This window comes from Monopterus albus, unplaced genomic scaffold (genome assembly GCF_001952655.1).
Source record: "Monopterus albus unplaced genomic scaffold, M_albus_1.0 scaffold374.1, whole genome shotgun sequence".
In the NCBI taxonomy this organism is placed as follows: domain Eukaryota; kingdom Metazoa; phylum Chordata; class Actinopteri; order Synbranchiformes; family Synbranchidae; genus Monopterus; species Monopterus albus.
This window is the reverse complement of record NW_018128254.1, coordinates 66155-83939: the sequence shown is the minus strand read 5'-3', so window position 1 is coordinate 83939 and position 17785 is coordinate 66155. Positions and strand designations below refer to the sequence as shown.

Below are 17785 nucleotides of genomic sequence, written 5' to 3'. Positions count from 1 at the left end.
CGGGGGCTCTGTGGGTAAATCATGGAGCTCAGACTGGTCCTGTTTCAAGCTGGGATACACTTTAATTTACTCCTGCACTCCTGGTACTGACAGGGACTGTTTGCTTTGTTGCTTTATTCCATGTTTTCATCAAACATATTTAAAGATTTTTTTTTTTACCTGGAAATCCCTGGTCTGTTAAAAGTGATTTAGACTGAATTTATGTATTTGTTTGTTTTTACAAAAGGTTACCAGTTACACAATATAACAGGACACCAGGGTGCTGCTGTTGTTCTAAGTTAGGTTAGTTTTTGGTCTCCCCCCTGTCCGAGGCCCTTCTTGCCCAGTTCCTCAGTCTGGTCGGACAGTGACTCCAGGAAGAGTCCTGCTGGTTCCAGACTTCCTCCACGTCACAGTTACTGAGGCCACCGTACTCCTGGGGACACTCAGACCTTTAGACATGGTTTGATCCGTTGGTCCTGATCTGGGCCTCACCACAGTCTGACCACAGGTTGTGTCCTGGCCTGCAGTGTGAACTGTGAGACCTTGTACACACAAGTGTGTGTCCGGTCAGGTCAGTTTGCCACAGGTTCTAGACGCGTCTCAACATGAGGCACCTGAGCACAGTGTGGAGCCACAGCAGAGGCTCTGGAGACCTTTGGAAAGGAGGGAATGGATGTTTTGGTTTTTGATACATCTGCAAAACCCCTTAAAACATATTTGTTTGGTTTAAAATCTAATGAGCTGTTTTTCAATAGTCAGTCATTGTTTTTCTGCCTCTTCCTCTCAGCGCTGCATGTCATGTAACAGTGACATTTATAGGTAAAAAGTGAAGCATTTGTTTTTGCTAAATCAGTTCTTTTCTCTGTGTGTCTGTAGAAAGCAGACCTGGCAGCAGCCGGCTTCACCATCACCTCAGAGAGAGAGAAGGTTATCGATTTCTCCAAACCCTTCATGACTCTGGGGATCAGCATCCTCTACCGAGTTCACCTGGTAAACCGCTCACCTTAATGGCTCTGTTCTCCTGCTTTATTTTTTAAAGCCTGTGGTACTGATTTTACAAATGAGTCTGCTAATCCTCGTTAGATCTGTCCAGCGTGAAAACAGTGTTGTGTGATGTCCTCTGCAGAAAGTCACCGTCTGTGAGTGATGTGTCTTCCTGACTTAACTATGCACATTTTGACAGGACCCCTCCGTCACAAAGAGGCATCCAGTTTGAAAGGAGTAGGCCTAAAAGATATCAGGGTGCATTATGGGAAGCATACAGTGCTTTTGGCGCTTGAACTATATTAGGAATGAAACACTGGGAAGTGTGTTGGTCCATCTCTGTCAGCACTTTCAGACTTCTGTCTGTGGCCCTCAGCTCCGACCCCGATAGTCTGTACTGAAGACATAAATTTTAAAAACACTTCACACACAGTGACTTGAGTGACTTTCTAAAACAGCTGCTCAGTGTGTTTTTATCAACAAGCTGGGGAAATGGTGCACTTGTTGGGGACTGTTTTCAGCAGCAGATGAATCCACATTTGTTCTCTAGTGGCCTCCGGATGGTGTGTGTAAACTGCAGTGTGTGTGTTCGTGGTGATGAAGGAACAGCCAGCGTGGCAGTGTGGTCACTGATGGGTTAATGGTGGAGGGAGGAGCAGGATCAGGCCGTGACACCACACAGGATGCCACACTTACCCAAGTCCTTCTTGGCTAAAGGACATTCTGCACCTGGATGTTTTAATAGACACAGAATAGTCTTGCTGCTAGTATTTGTTGTGATTTGGGTGAACTGGACCTTTAAAAAGAACACTTATCTAGTGTACATGCTTATGTAAGGCAAATGAATCTGAGGACGTAGCTGTGCGCCAGGCCTGCAGGCTGTTGGTTCTCTACCACATCAGATTGTGAAGATGCTGTGAAAAGGTCCATTTGTTTTTTATAGTCCTGCAGAGTCGACACAAACTTTCACAAATGGAACAACAGAGTATTTGCACCTGTTGACGTTTTCTGTTCTTTCTCCATCTGCCTGACGAGTTGATGAATTGAGAGAGAAAATGCTGCAGCCATAGCAGCAGCCACCTCCTCAGTGGGAGCTGTGCTACTGGAGGCAGCAGTAGCTTGGGTCACTTAGTCAAAATGTGAGTCCACGATGAAGCAACAGCAAATATCCCTGCAACCATAGAGATGACACGTGGGGATTGGGTGGACACAGCTGAGGACACAGATAGAGGGCAGGTTTCTTCTTCCTCCTTTGTTTTGGAGAGGAGAGGGGATATGAGACGGCTGGGTGAAGGGTGACAGGAGCTGCAGCTTGAAAAATGTGAGCTGTTCAGCCGCTGAGGGAGGATCGGTGACTCTGAGGCCCTGATTGGAATCTAAAGCATCGGCTTCATGCTCCTCCACTTCCTATGACGGGACAGCTCCGGTTGGGCACTGGGGTGGAAGAACTGCAGAGAGGCGAGCGAGTCCTTTATGTGTCTGATGGAGGCAGAGTGAAGGAGGCATAAAAGTTTCTGAAGAACACTAATGGTTTTCCTTTTTTTAACTCTCTGAAGCTTTTTTGATTAAAGTCCTTTCAGTTGTTGCTGCTTGAATAGAGATAGCGAGGACAGCTCTGCTCCTGTGTCTAACAGCAGCTGAAGGTGATGGACGAACATCAGGAGTGAACACCTGATGCAACACAAAACAAAAACCCTGCAAGAAGCTGTGATGCCACTGTGATGCCGCTGTAGCTCCGAGTTTCTTCATCCCTCACAGTCTTAATGTGACAGCAGAATGTCAGGGAAATCACAGCCGCTTCTCAAGCATAAAAAACAAAAGAGAATCACAGAGGGCTCCTATCAGAGGCTGCAGATTTATCAGCATATGCTGCTTTCAGGCGGCTGCTGGGATTTGATAGACTGAAGGAGACACTGGCTGTGAACAACATATGCTGGAAGAATCACACTTATCAATCAACAGGAAAATGTAGACAGATTTCAGGTGTCATATCTCATGTGATTTGTCCTAAGGGTTCTTCCCGTTGTATCTCATTAATGTTTCATTCTGTTTTGCCTTGTCCACCACAGGGTCATTATTCTGTGTATTATGGATTAGTAAACTTTGAAGATGAAGCACTTCTAAGGTATTTCTCAGAGCTGTTATGTGCGAGACACTGACAGCTCCGTGTGAAGTCTTCGGGGCGAGCCAGACAGACACCAGTGCATGTTCATGGCACGTCTGTCGTTAAGGACTGAAGAGCCGAGCAGCTGTAGTCACTGAAAGGCTTTAAATGGGGCGGCACAGTGAGACCGGTGTGAGCAGCCTGAACGTGGGGCTTTGCCAGCGACAGTAAATGTTAATAGAACATACAGTATATTTATTTGTGGTTACCATTAAAACATAATGTGGGCAGGCTGATGAAGTGCTGCAGTTTCTGCCTGCAGCTCATCAGTATTCACCTCCGCCATCTGTCGTCCATGTTTGATCCAGTCCGCCGCCAGAGCCTCAGTGTATCGACTCAGTGATCACTCAGCTGTTTAATTTGTGCCGAGGCCGTCCTCACACGGCGACGTCGCCCCAGCTTCATTTCCTTAAGTGTTTATTTAAGGATTAAGTTGACCAAGAGGACATTTTATATGAGAGTAACGGACCTTTAAGCTGTCACAGTGCCAAGCTGATGAGCGACAGTTTCCTGGTTCAGTCTGAACTGGAGGCGTCGTAAAGTCACTCCACTAAGCACAGGCTGCTGTTATCAAGTGCTGCACTGGTGGCCGTTGTGCACAGCAGATAAACTGACTAACAGGTCATGCAGCTGATGATGTGTACAAGACTGACTGCCTTAGCCTGGTAACGGGCCCCAGGGTAGACAGGCTGCCTGCTGCAGTGTGGGCAGCTTCTCCATGTTAAAACATGGTCCAGCCCTCAGCTGGATTGTTTGAATGAAGCAGGAACTCCCTTTAGGCGTTTCCCATGTCCGTATATTGTGCTGTTGACCATCGGCAAACATATTTTCTGTTAATGTAGGACAGAGCAGCTGACACAGTGCATCTGGACAATCGCTCACTTTCCCCAACTTTGTTTCTGTCCTGGACTACTGCTATATGTGGAGGGGTCAGGGCCTTTTACCTGTCTGCAGAGAGGAGGGTGTACAGGGGGAGGGTGCTGGATTTGGATTGTGAGTTTTTTATTACTAAAGTAATAATGAGTTGTAGCCACTGGATGTTCAGGCTCAATGTCAGGCTGCAGGGCAACGGATCAGGACCAAACATCTGAAGGGCCTAAGGCTTTTGCACAGTTCTGTATATCAGTGGTGAAATCGGCCAGTAATTTGTCCCCCTGAGTCTTCCTGCATGGTTTAATAGTCTAAATGCTGCTTTGCTCCGCTGCCAGGGCTGAAGCTATGGGAGTAAAACACTGACACACTCACAGATGCAGCTTCTATCTAAATACTTTGAAAGCACATTTAAAGATGTAATCTTCTTTATTGCTCAAGCTGTTGACTTATGTACACATATTAGTGAAGTGCCATCGTGTTTATCAGCGTTTTTGCCCCCTGGTGCTGAACAGGGTAAATTTATGTCGGCTGCTGCTGCTTCATTAGTGCTCAGTGTTTTATCTCTCTGTGTCTGATACGCTACTGTTTACTACAGCATGTACAAGGAGCTGTGACATCATCGCCAGCAAGATACCGGCTGCGTTCGAGAGGGAACATGGTGTTATTGTTTAGAATAATGTGGGAAGCTCCTGCACAGATCGGTGACGGAGCTAAACAAACTCGCCTCTCAGACACGACATCGGACTAGGAGGCTTGTGGCCATCTGAGCTACATCTGTTATTTGTCTAGTACAAAAGTAACATTGATGGGAAACACTGCAAACACATGCAGGAGGTGGTGCAGTCGGAGTGTCTGTTGGTGGTTCTTCTTCTTTGTTGTTCAGATTAAAGAGAAACTTCCACAAACAAGTCTGTATTTGTTACAGAGGGCATCCTGTGCACTGGTACAGCAATTAAATTAAAGTTTGACAGGTTTTAGATCAGTGAAAATGAAATCAGATCAGGGCTAACATGACTGTCGGCCCTAGTCTCTAGTTTCTTTGTTGTGCTTGTGCTGTTTCATCTGATGCTAGGCTTTGGAGCAGCCAGGAGGCCATTGCGGGGTTAGCCAGTTTGCTCTGGTTTAGTTTAATGTAGCTGTTTGTTTATTGCTGACTGTGCCTGTTAAGAAAAGAAAAGGCAAAAAGCTGCATTACCGCCACACTGGAGGCCAGGTGTCACTCGGAAGGTGTGAGAGATATCTAATAAAGTCCATGGTGGCTGATGAGATCTGCCTGCTGTCACCTGAACTTGTCTTTCTTTAGCATGTGATCCAGGTCTCCACACAGGACAGGTTGCTTCAGTGCTGCAAAGCAGACTCAGAAAATTGTTTCGGTGCTTCGCCAGCCTTGCACGGCCTTTTAGAACAAGCCAGAATGGACGGCACACAGAAGCACAGTTGATTGCATCCATTACCGCTCCACTCATCTGCTTTAATTGGGTCCAATCTGGGAGTTCCTCGACTTGGGTGGGGGTCGTAAACAACGCGAAGAGGAAAAGGGCTGATGGGAAGCGACTCGCCAGGGAACATGAAGTGACACTTGGAAGGCTTGTAACTGCACCTTGCTGGTTTATCGGGTTTGTTGTGTTGTTTGAATTGTAGCTTGACACTCGGAGGAAATCTGACAAACTGAGGGGAGAAGAAGGAAAAGGGAAGCCTTCCAATTCAACAGTGCAATTTTCTACAGTAGAATGTGTGGCTGCCGGTGTGATAGAGAGGGCTGTGCTTCTCAGCTCGAGATTGCTGACAGTTTTGTGTGCGATGTGACTGGCAGATGGTCATTACCACAACTCGCTGCTGCCAGCTGGAGGCATTAGCACTTCCACTAGTGTTAAACTTCATGATTTTCCTTTTCTTGAATCTAAACTTCGTGTGGCTGGATGTGTGAAAATGTACAGTGAATTAAGCCATTCAGAGGATGAGTCACATGTCCTCATCAACTGTGAGACATAATCTAACATTTCCATTAATGTGCAGAATATGCAACATGTGTACAAACCTCTAATGAATTAACTGGCCCTGCTCACTGACTCACAACACTCAGAAGAGACAACAAATGTCTGAAAGCATAGTTTTCTGCTGACCCCCAGTGGTTTCACCTCTCATCTCGCTGCAGTGACGTCACTGCAGAGCATCATACAGGAGTTCAGTGGAATGATCTAGTGTTTTGTTTCTAACTGAAAACATGTTAGTTTTGTTTATTTGAAATTATATTTATATTTTTTAATTTCAGACCTCTTCCGAACTCACCTGATCCAAAATGTTCTAAAAAGCCACAGATAGACCAAAAGGGGGGAAACATCAGTTTACTGGTGTGATGTGTGCTGATATGCTTGATATTATCTTTAAAGCTGCCTAAGGAAAAGTCCTGGCCCTTGTTAAGTTGAATTTAGGACAGTGGATGACAGAGCTTTGTGTGTGTGTGTGTGTGTGTGTGTGTGTGTTTCAGAGCCATAAACCAGGCTACTTCTCCTTCCTGGACCCCTTCTCTCCGGCCGTCTGGCTCTTCATGCTCCTGGCCTACCTGGCCGTCAGCTGCGTCCTCTTCCTCGCTGCCAGGTAACACACCTGCTTTTCTCTGAGCGTCTCTCACAGTGGTTGGTTTAACACTTGCCCCAAGGCCGAGAGGAAGGGTCCTGGGTTCGTTAAAAGTTGTTGTTGAGAAGTGTCCGTTTGTCTTCATGGCATCAAAAAATGACTTGAACCTCCGCTGCTCTCATTGTGAAGTGCAGGTCTCTCTGCCAATTTTCTATCTCACTTTCTACCTGTAATTTTCTCGTTCACACAGACATTAAAATGATCGTTTCACAGTCCAGTGAAGCCTCTAAGCAGTCATTATGTTGTTTTCTGTTGCGTGTGGAGTACGACTTCTGGCGCTCTCTCACCTTCTCCTCTTTACTACCTCAACACTTTAACTCAGTCTCTTAATGTAAGTTAAAGTAACGCACAGGATGAAGAGTCACAAACATTCAGGCAGTTCACCGTTTTTTTAATTTTGAAACATTATGGAGTCAGCATGTTGGGTGGAGGGGTGTCACTGTGGTCTTTGTCTGGAGGGGGGTCTATCCTCTGTCGCTGGTCTTGGCTCTTTATGATGGGTCTCTCCTGTCCTTTGTCCAGGCTCAGTCCCTACGAGTGGTACAACCCCCACCCATGCCTGCGGGAGCGGCGGGACTTCCTGGAGAACCAGTACACATTGGGGAACAGCCTGTGGTTCCCGGTGGGCGGCTTCATGCAGCAGGGCTCAGAGATCATGCCTCGGGCGCTGTCCACCCGCTGCGTCAGCGGAGTCTGGTTCGTACCGGGGGGACCTGGGAACTGTACAGTAGCCTGAAGTGACTTGACATGTTTTTCTTCTGTCTTGGCATGCATGACAACTGGAACTGTGCAGGTCCCTCTGAGCGCTGTCGGACTACCTAGTGCTGTGACTGAATGCATTTAGTGTGACACTCATGGTGACGCTGCTGCTGATGGGAAGCTTCCACTGCTTAGCCCGTGTACACAGGGTATAATCTTACATTTGGACCTCCGTCTCCTCACACTCACAAACTATACTCACTTCCAACTGCCCCTTCACATGACAACCTCTGTCCTGTGAACCTTCAGAGTGTCGGTTGTGTTCGTCCTCTGTAGTTAATGCTGCACATCTGCAGGATGCAGCTGAGCAGATGTGTAGTATAGTGAAGTCACCCACAAGCTCAGATCTTCAAGCCAGTTTCTTTTAGAGGTTCCAAGGGCCAGATATAAATGCTGGGGTGACCATGCTTTTACTGTTGCACACCCTAAATTGTGGAATAGTCTACCTTTTAATGTTAGTTAGCTACTGACCTCAGTACTTTTAAATCATTGCTTAAAACATATTTATTTGGCTTGGCTTTTAATACACAGTAGGGCCTGGTGCATTCCTTTTAATTTTAATTTATTGAACATATGTTAACAGTGTGTCTGTGTTATTGTGCTGTTTTATTTTTATTTGCACTGATCTTATTTACTCTATTTTAGTCATTTATTGTGATTTTATTCTGCCATATAAAGTACTTGGGTCAGCTGGATGTCGTTTTTAAAGTGCTATATAAATAAATTTGATTTGAAGTCAGGTCCTCATGTAGGTCGAGTCAAATAAACTGTTATATCCCAGTATTGAAAAACACAAATTTGCCTCCAGGGGCTTTGCAATGTGTGCAGCACGCAACACCCAAATCACAGTGGAAAGCACTGGAAGCAATGGACAGAGCAGAGTCCTGCCTTCCAGGACTGACAGAAATACATCACGAGTGCCGCACACAGTGGATTTACCATAGAAATAATCAGGATGTAGGCACTGTAAACCTGTAAACGAGGTGCTGTGCTGTCATACGTGGTACCATGAGGGCACCATGAGAACCATGCTACATTATTTTTATGAGCAAAATCTGAAGTTCTCATAGAAAATGTTTCTGTCAGCCTGGAGAGCTACGGCCCTCTTGGTTGTCTAATTCTTAAATCCTCCGTGCACACACAAGGTGACAGACTGGGAGCTGGACAGTGATGTCTGCGTCTCGTTGTCCCTCCCTCTGCTCGTCCCTCCCTCCTCTGGGTCTCTAGCTGAACAGACGGTGAAGTGGCTCTCATGTGAAAATGAGGATGTCGATGTCTCTTCTCGATTTATTTCCACTCCTCTGCCCTAAACCTGTGCTCTCCTCTGACCTCCCCATACCAGCATCTGACCTTCACTTTATAGGCTTCACAGCAGCAGCTCAGGCTGCCGGGTGTGTTGTGCACTGTTCTCTTTGTTAGCTGGACTTTTGCTTATGGGTTTTTATATTTTTTCCACTGTGTCTTACTAGTATCTCTTTGTTTTTTACAAGTTTATGTTCAGATTATTTCCTAGGACGTGTCCTGGTTGTTGTGTACAACAATTCCATACAAATTAAGAAGAAAATTAGATTTCTATGAAAGTAAAGCCAAGTAAAAATACATGGATTATTAAAAACCTCTTCTTTTTTACAGGATTTCATAGTATTTTCTAAATAATAAAATGTTTTTATTGTTCTTTTGTTATTGTTTTGTTTTTGTTTGTAGATGTATATTAATTATTAGTTTTTTTATTTTATCCCCTATAGCCTGTTATATTTGTCTATTATGTTGTATTTCCCATTTTAGTTCCCAGTGTTTCCACTAGTTCCCGTGTTTACTCTCATGCCGGGCAGTGTAAGCAGCAGCCACATCCACTACAGTGCTGCTCTTACAAAGAGACAAACGTCCACGTTTGAACAACAATCTACAAATATTTACTCCAACAGCATTCAAACCAAACCTCCGTCCTCCTGCTGGCTGTGGATTACAATCACTCACCACAATCTGTCCTGTCTTTTCCTTCCTGCTCCTCCTGTTTTCCTCTCCTCCCCCTTCCTCCCTCAGTCCCAGTAGCTGCCGCCAGACAGATGGTGGACTGCTACTGGGGGGACTGGAGCGGCCATCACCATCTTTTCTCTGACAGCTCTCGGGCTCACCTGGCACTTGGGCCCATAAAACCTCATAATGACTGTGGCACAAACTGCCACACACTGATGTCTGTCTGTCTGAGGGCTTGTTGGCCGGGGGCTGCACACTTAGTCAGAGGGAAAGGAAGGAGTGGAAATTAGGCTGCAGCCGTACTGACACAGGGAGAGGAGAGAACGGTTTACTCCATTGGTGACAGAGCAGCAGACAAATACTGACCCTGACAACAAAAGAATCTGAGCAGCAGCTTTGCTCAACTGTGAATCAGTGTCCATGGGTTTTTGTTAAACCCTGACAAAGTCCAAGCTAAAACCAGGACCTGCTAAACCAGACTAACTACATCCTGCAGCTAATACTGTAATTAATATCCATCCACACATCCGACAGTGATAAAGTAGATGTCAGGCTGCTCTTTTGATAACAATATGTGGTGTATAGATGCTGTATGTTCATGGTGTAGTTTTAAAGTGAATCTATGTGACAGGGACAATGAGGATAACCTCCGTCTCTCTCATTCTGTCTTATTTCCCTTGCTCATCACCTCAGTCTCATTTCCTCTGCAGCAGAGGTGTCCCGCTCCTCTCTGCTGCAGCCTGGGGTTACGTCTGGGTTGATGACTTCTACCTGAAGCTCCTGATGTTTCCTGCAGAGCCCTCCATCTGTCTCTCCTGCCTTCCGCTCACTTGAAAAGAACAGAAGAGAAAGAGTGAGGGTTTGAAAGTTTCTCAGGGTAAATAAAAGTTAAAGCTCTTCCTCTTGTCTCCTTCTTTGTCCTGTCAGGTGGGCATTCACCCTCATCATCATCTCGTCCTACACGGCCAACCTGGCAGCTTTTCTCACCGTCCAGAGGATGGAGGCTCCCATCGAGTCTCCGGATGATCTGGCCGACCAAACCAACATCCAGTACGGCACCATCCACGGAGGGTCCACCATGTCCTTCTTCATAGTGAGACATTACTGATCTTTTTGTTTCACCTGCTCTATGTTGGTTTGTGGTGAAACAATCACAAGTCGATTATCAGAAACACGGATGGTTGTCATTTAGGAAGCCAATGTGGCAAACACAGGATGTGCTGCTTTGCCATGATTTATATTAATAACAGTCTTATTGTAATGTCCTCCAGAATAAAACAAGTAGGAGGACCAGAATAAAGGACGAAAAAATTAATAAAATGAAAATAAAATAAAAACTAACATCATACTGTAAAACCAATAAAGAAAACTTACGGTATCATTGTAATGTTTGGGTTTGTTTGACAACACCACATGTTTGCAGGCGTCCTCTGTCACAGATAAACAGAAGTGATACACAACATGTTTATACTGTGTACACAGCAAATCCCCTGTGTAGACTCAAACTGACAGTGACCGTCTCCCAGTGACGCATCCTTGTGTGTCTGTTGCAACCTGATTTCTCTCCATCCTCTAAGCCACAGGGCTCCGCTGTGCCCAGAAACTATCTTATATGCATAAGTAAAGTCCCCTGACTTTAAAAGCACAGACCACAACCCTCGTCAGTGTGACGTGATACTGTGGGCGGGGTCACTCTAAATGCATCTCAAAATCAGTTTAAAGTCATGTTTGTGTTCCAAACTGTGCCTAACCTGAGGGTTGTTGCCCCCCCCCACCCCCCTGTCTTCCTCACCCTCCAGAACTCGCGGTACCAGACGTACCAGCGGATGTGGAACTACATGAACTCCAAACAGCCCAGTGTGTTTGTGAAAAGCACAGAGGAGGGCATCGCCCGGGTCCTCAACTCTAAGTACGCCTTCCTGATGGAGAGCACCATGAACGAGTACTACCGTAGCCTCAACTGCAACCTCACGCAGATCGGGGGCCTGCTGGACACCAAAGGATACGGCATTGGCATGCCTCTGGGTGAGTGGACGGCAGGGCCGAAACTTACTTCAGCCCGGTTCTTCAGGTTGGCTGCAGGGATCATCTGAGTCACCTGCCACAGTGAGAGGGGAGCCGGGTCTGGATCTATTTAGTCACAGAGCCTGTGTGGTGACCCTGAGTTAGACGCAGCTGAGTATGTTTATGTATGTGGAGATGGCTCTGTTATTTCAGAGGTTTTTGTCAACTCCACATCAGTTTGTAGTTGCCAGTGGAGAGCAGAGCTTGGACACAACCACCGCATCCATGCACCTTTCCTTGTTAACATGAACACCGTTTCCCTGGGCAGTGGTGATTCCCCGTGGTTTCAGGAGCGAGGGAGCCAGCTGGACGGCCATGTCCTGAATGTTGCCATGCAGCCACATTTCAGTGAAAACAAAAACCCAGCAGTTTTTCGTTTGACGCTGGCTAGTCTGTTGTATTCAGTCTGTTGGTCTCCAGAAGCTACTGGCAGCTTCAGCAGAGTTTCCCCACACAAAAGGTTTCTCCTGACTCGAGCACAGTGGTGTGTGGTCCCTGAGAGCCTGCTGCATCTGCCGGCTCTGCCACGGCAGCCAGTTCATCTAGGACGAAGGCTAGAGGCTATATGATGGCAGATGGACGCCTGCTTCTCACCTGCTGCAGTGCCTGTGACCAATGGGTATAAACATGACATTCTGTTTTAGCCGTTAACCAGGTCATATTCTTTGTGCAGCTGCCGTCCTTGGCAAATTAAAGGAATCCTGATTCCAATTTGGCATTGGGCTGCTTTTGCTGGCGTCTGGCCTCACCTTGTCAGCTGCCTCCGACTTGTTTCTGCTGATAAGTGGTAGTGCATAGATTAGCATAGCTAATGGAGAAAGGATGAACAGATGTGGACAGAGGAGAGGGAACAGCAGGGAGATGAAGAGTTTTTGGGAGACTGGCCCGTCAGTCACTCTGCCTCTTAAGTGAGGCAGAGTCTCCCAGATGCCCGGCACTGATTTTGTCTCCCAACTGTGCTGAGTGGTTAGTATCAGCTTCAGAATGAAAAGTGAGACGTTGCCGTTTTAAAACGAAATGATCATTTTGGTGTCTGTGTTCTGGGAGCTGAGAGCTCATTTGGATCCAATCATCTGAGATGGATCCACAGGCATTCCCGTGCCACACCACATCTCTCCGGGGTGCTCTGGGTCTCTCGGACATACCCAGAATATGTCCTTGTTTTCTGATCTGCAGCCTCGTACAGTTAAGGTTTGGTTGGATTTAATTTAAAGAAACCAACTTATTGCATCTCCAGTCATTTCCCCGTGAGGTTAAGCACAGCTATAGTTCCATCACCAGCTGCTTTACGTGTTGTGATCTCAAGTGCCGGTGCCATTAGTGCAGCAGGAGCTCATGTTTAAACTGGCAGTGGAAGAAGAGGTGTTTGGGTTAATCACAGTTAGCAGATGAAGGTGGTCTGGTTCATTGTGGAGATAATTCAGCCTAGTAGAATAATGACCCCGGCCTTGAGGAAAGGTAATATGAACATAACTGCCACTGTCCACCCTCTGCAGTACAGATGATGCGATTGTATCATACACACCAGTGGTCACTGGACAACAGAGGCATGAGTTGTTCACTGGTGGTGGAAGAAGTAGTCACGTCTTTTATGAATGAGTTAAATCAGCAATACTGCAACGCAGTAAAAGTATGTAACACTATTAAAGAATGAAAGTATGCTTAGCTGAATTTGCATAGTAGAGTTTCCTAAAAAACTACAAAGATAAGTCTAAGAGAAAGAAAATGATGTCTTAAGAGGGAAAGAAACCCCTGATGTAAAGTACAACAAGCCTAAAGGCAGTATCCATCCAGTCTGGTGTTAATGTGGTGGAAGAGTTTTTATGGAAGGTATTTATCAGATTTGTTAAGATAAGGAAGTGTGGTCAGGAGGTGAAAACTGAATCATTCTGTATCTGTAAAATATGTCAGCCCAGTAAAAGTGTCATAATTTAGCCAAAGACTTCCATTAACTTCAGTGATCTCCTGAGAAACACCCACACACTTCCTGCTGTCTGTCAAAGTCAGCCTCACTGTGTTTAATGGAATAGAAGATGAATGGGCGGTGAGGATGACGGGACGAGGGAATGATGAAGCTGGATAGAGGAAAACATTAATCACAAGTACCAGTGTAATGTAATTCAGACTCACTATGGCCATGTGTCAGAAATAACTCAGCGGACCTGCCGGGCTGTTCTTTAAATCCTGTCTGGATCCATTGATTTTTTATAGGCTCGGTGTCCTGACATGCATATCAGCGTTTCCTCTTGGAGGCAAAGTCTAAAATGTTTTGAGATTCTCACAGTGGTTTGAAGCTTGTGGTGTTGACCCTGACTGACTCAGCATGTCTCCTCCGTCCTCAGGCTCTCCGTACAGAGATGAGATCAGTCTGGGGATTCTGCAGCTGCAGGAGAGCAACCGGCTGGAGATCCTGAAGAGACGCTGGTGGGAGGGAGGCCAGTGTCCCAAAGAGGAGGACCACCGAGCCAAAGGTGGGTGTTACAGCACCACTCTTTACAATTCAGGAGAGTCTTTGTACTGAACCAAGTGGTAGTGATCTTCTCATCCGACTGGTGGCAACAAGGCAAATCAGCATATTTTCCAAAAGGTCATACTTTTCATTTACAGTTACACGATGGGAACCTGACGAGCGGTGCGCTTCCCTCTATCATTACTGAGCATAGCCTCCGGGGTTGACGCCGATCGGCCTGTTTGTTTCTCCACTGTATTTTCTGTCTGTCGGAGGAGGGAGGGGCTGCTCCCCAAACACAGTCAGCTGTGTGTTTACACACACTGCCTGTAATGCTAATGTTTGATGTGTGAAGACACAAACATTTAACCAATCGCTGTTGACTGCTCTGCACACACGCACTCCCTCACATTCCTGGCACTTGATTTTACTACTACCTCTTAAGGGGGGCTGGAATTTAGCTCCCAGAATGCACCTCCAAAGTGGGCCGAGTGTAGTGGAAACAAACTTGAACCCATGATGATCGTTACTTGGCGTAACGCGTTTCTGTAGGTTCCTATAAAGGAAACCCCTGTTACTGTACTGTTCACAGTTACTAACCTGGATGTGCATGTGGGTATTAACCAAAGATCTGGACTAACATAGAGTCTGATCTGAGGATGATGCTGGATGAAATACCAGTGGGGTGTGAATGTTTGATCAGGATTTCACAGCCATCAGTCAAATAGCTGCTGAGATATTTCAGTCTGATCATTGCATCATCCAGCCTCTTGTTCTTCTGTCTGTGCCTGTCTGTTGTCTCCATCCATCAACTCTCCTTCTTTCTTTCTGAATTGATTACGATGTTTCCATTACCGACCCACATGAATGCTGTTTTGTCTGACGCGTCTCTGTAACAAGACGAGCCAGTTCCTCTTCATCGACTTCCTTTCTTAGATCATGTTCTTAGCAATGCATCGCGGTGGGAATCGATCTGCTGCTCCTGTCATCTGTTCTCAGAACTTTCTTCGTTGTAGAGCAGGAAAACAGTGTTATACAGCAAAATGATCTGAGTGTGTGTCTGTGTGTGGGTGGAAAGCCTGAGAAAATCAAGCCATTAAGGTCCCTAAAGACCCATTAAAGCTAATCAAATGTCTCTTTGTTGCTGATTACACAATATGTTTGTTTTACTGTTGCTCTGCTCCACATGTCCTCACAAAGATAGGAAGATAGTGTCAGGGAAATCCTCCAAATTTTCAACTTTTCTCTCAAACCATGTTGCAGCTGTTTTCGGCTCATGTCGTACTAACGAGCAGCCACTGTGTTTTGATGTTTCTTTCTTTTCTTTTTTGCGTTTCTCTCTGTTTTATGGAGTTAAAGAGACATTAAACCAGTGGGGACTAGAAGCAGACTGACAGCTCAGGGTCGCCCTAACAGCTGTATCATCAGCATGTAGGAAATGCCGCTCTGTCCTCCGACTACCAGACGCTGGGGATGTGCCAGATGTGCTGCATTAATGCAGGACCAGTGTGAACAGGCAGAACTTCCCTCCTGACAGACTGTCAGTAAAGGCTTTAGTCAGAGCTACTGATCAAACAAAAACAGTGGATCCACGTTTCCTTCTACCTGCCTTGGCCACTTCAGTTTGCTGAGGTGATTCCCTACATTTCCCAGAATGCCTTTCAGCATTCAAACATGTTAGATGTACAATGGAAAGAAAAGTGTTGATCACCGTCATGTTAAGGTTTAAGCCTGAGCTGAGACAAAGAGGAACTGACTTAAATCAACACATTTTGTTTTTATTTATCTTTGTGCATCACTGCCAATGTGTGCGCTTCAGGTCTCGGCATGGAGAACATTGGTGGGATCTTTGTGGTCCTGATCTGCGGCCTCATCATTGCTGTCTTCGTGGCCGTTATGGAGTTTGTGTGGTCCACACGCCGCACCGCTGAGACGGACGAGGTAAAGCTCCCTCCTCCTCATCTTCTTCCTCCCTCGTCCTCCTCCTCCCGCCCTGCCCCCGGCCTCAGCCTCAGCTCAGACTCCTCAGTAGGTCACCCGCCTGTGTGTCTGTTGTTTCATGTGATGCTGTGTGCAGTGTAATCCATAACGTGTTTCATTAAGGAAGCCACATTTTGACCCTGCTGAATGGATCCTGGATTAAAATCATGTTGCTGCTTGTCTTTCTCCAAACTCACTGATTCTAGTGGAGTCTCAGAAGATGCACAGCTGGAACTAGGAAATATATGTAGAAATTGACACATAGTACATGGGGCGGTGCAGCCATACAAAACCCTGACTCCTGTGCTTGTAGCCTTCTAGCCTCACCTGGGTAAAAGGCCACTGTTTCCTTAAATCTGCATTCACCGATTCCAGGTGTATCCTTGGACCCATGACAACAGTGCAGCCAGGTGGAAACACCAGAATGACCATTTGCTGTTTCTCACCAAACACACTGCGAGCAACCCTGCAGTCTAACTATCGTGTTAAATAATCAGACGTGATCTGGGGAGAAAAATAAGCTCACATAGTTTAAAACTGTCAGTGTAAAATCTTTGTGTTCTAAAAGACCCATTTGAAAATGTGATATTTATGTACAGTATCCGTAGAGTTTGATCAATAAGAGAACTTTACTGTCATGTTTGCTATTCAAGTGAAATATCTCAGATGAAACCTCATATTTCCAAAGTCACACAATGTGCTGGTTATGTTACTGAACTAGCTACAGCACAAACAAATTGAGGCGTGCTCATTAAATATTGCCAAGTAGCTTTGCTATCCACTGCATGGTCTTAATGTAAACAAACTGAGCAGTGTGGCTTGAAAGAGAAGCTGTTCTGTGGACCTGAAACACACTGGTTTATACAGACAGGCAGCTGTGGTCTCTCTCTCTCTCTCTCCATGTCCATCTTCCAGCTCTTACCGTTGTGTTCGTTCATTCGTCTTCTGCAGATACAATTTGTGTCTGACTTTCATTTGCTCTTCGTTTATCTGTCGTTTATTTGACTTTCTGCACTGGCTGACGGTGCAGATTATAGGGCAAATACACAAACATATTTCCAGATAGTGCTGGGTGGAGGTGGGACGCGGCAGAGTATTAACACACTCAGATAAAGGCAGCCACAGCTGAACGTGTTGCTCGCTCACAGATTCACTCGCTCTCCCCTCGGTCATATGTAAACACACTCACATTTTCAAATTTCAGTGTGTTTATTGACTTGACCACATCCAGGTCCAGTATTTCCAACATGTCTGTAGCGTTCAACAGTTCAGCTCGGTTCGGTTCTGTTACTCCTGATGCAGCAGGGCTTTTAGCATAAAGATGCATTAGAGAGAGTAAATAAACTGAACAGGATGTCGTCATTTACCAATAAGCACACATAACATTAGCAATAAGAAAAGGAACAAAACAGATAAATAAGTCAGTGTTTTAGGTAAAAAGATACCACAAAGACAAACAGATTTCTTTCGGACACTAAAGCTGTAGGGAGTCCTGTTCCTGTCAGTCGGTCTGTCTCTGTTTCTCTCAGGTGTCTGTCTGTCAGGAGATGCTGACGGAGTTTCGCAACGCCGTCTCCTGTAAGAAGAGTTCCCGCTCTCGTCGCCGCCGCACTCTAAGCAGCACTGGGGGTGGAGTCCTGCGTCACCCATCCCGCCTGGCTCTGACGGGACCTCGTCCCATCCGTCTGGTCCGTGAGATGCGTCTCAGCAATGGCAAACTGTACAGCGGCGCCGGCCCTCTGACGGGTGGGCTGGCAGGGATGTCGGGAGGTATGGGTGGTGGCCCTGATTTGGGCCCAGGGCCTCAGAGGCTCCTGGAGGACCCACTCTGCACCAGCACTGCCACCAATACACCTCCTCCCCTTCCTTAAGCGTCGATCATGGTGGCTCATCCAGACACCCCGCGCAGATTCCTG

At 46.2% G+C, this 17785-nt stretch overlaps 1 protein-coding gene across 1 annotated transcript in view; it reads left to right on the top strand.

Annotated features, from left to right (window-relative positions):
- LOC109951292 (glutamate receptor ionotropic, kainate 5-like) overlaps positions 1-17759 on the top strand; it is a 116767-nt gene extending 99008 nt beyond the window's left edge. The window contains 8 exon segments of the mRNA XM_020585715.1: positions 859-972; positions 6492-6601; positions 7163-7336; positions 10304-10469; positions 11176-11401; positions 13783-13911; positions 15709-15917; positions 17399-17759. Of these exon segments, the coding sequence (XP_020441371.1) occupies positions 859-972; positions 6492-6601; positions 7163-7336; positions 10304-10469; positions 11176-11401; positions 13783-13911; positions 15709-15917; positions 17399-17740 (1470 nt within the window). The 3' untranslated portion in view covers positions 17741-17759.
- The last annotated feature ends 26 nt before the right edge of the window (positions 17760-17785 follow it).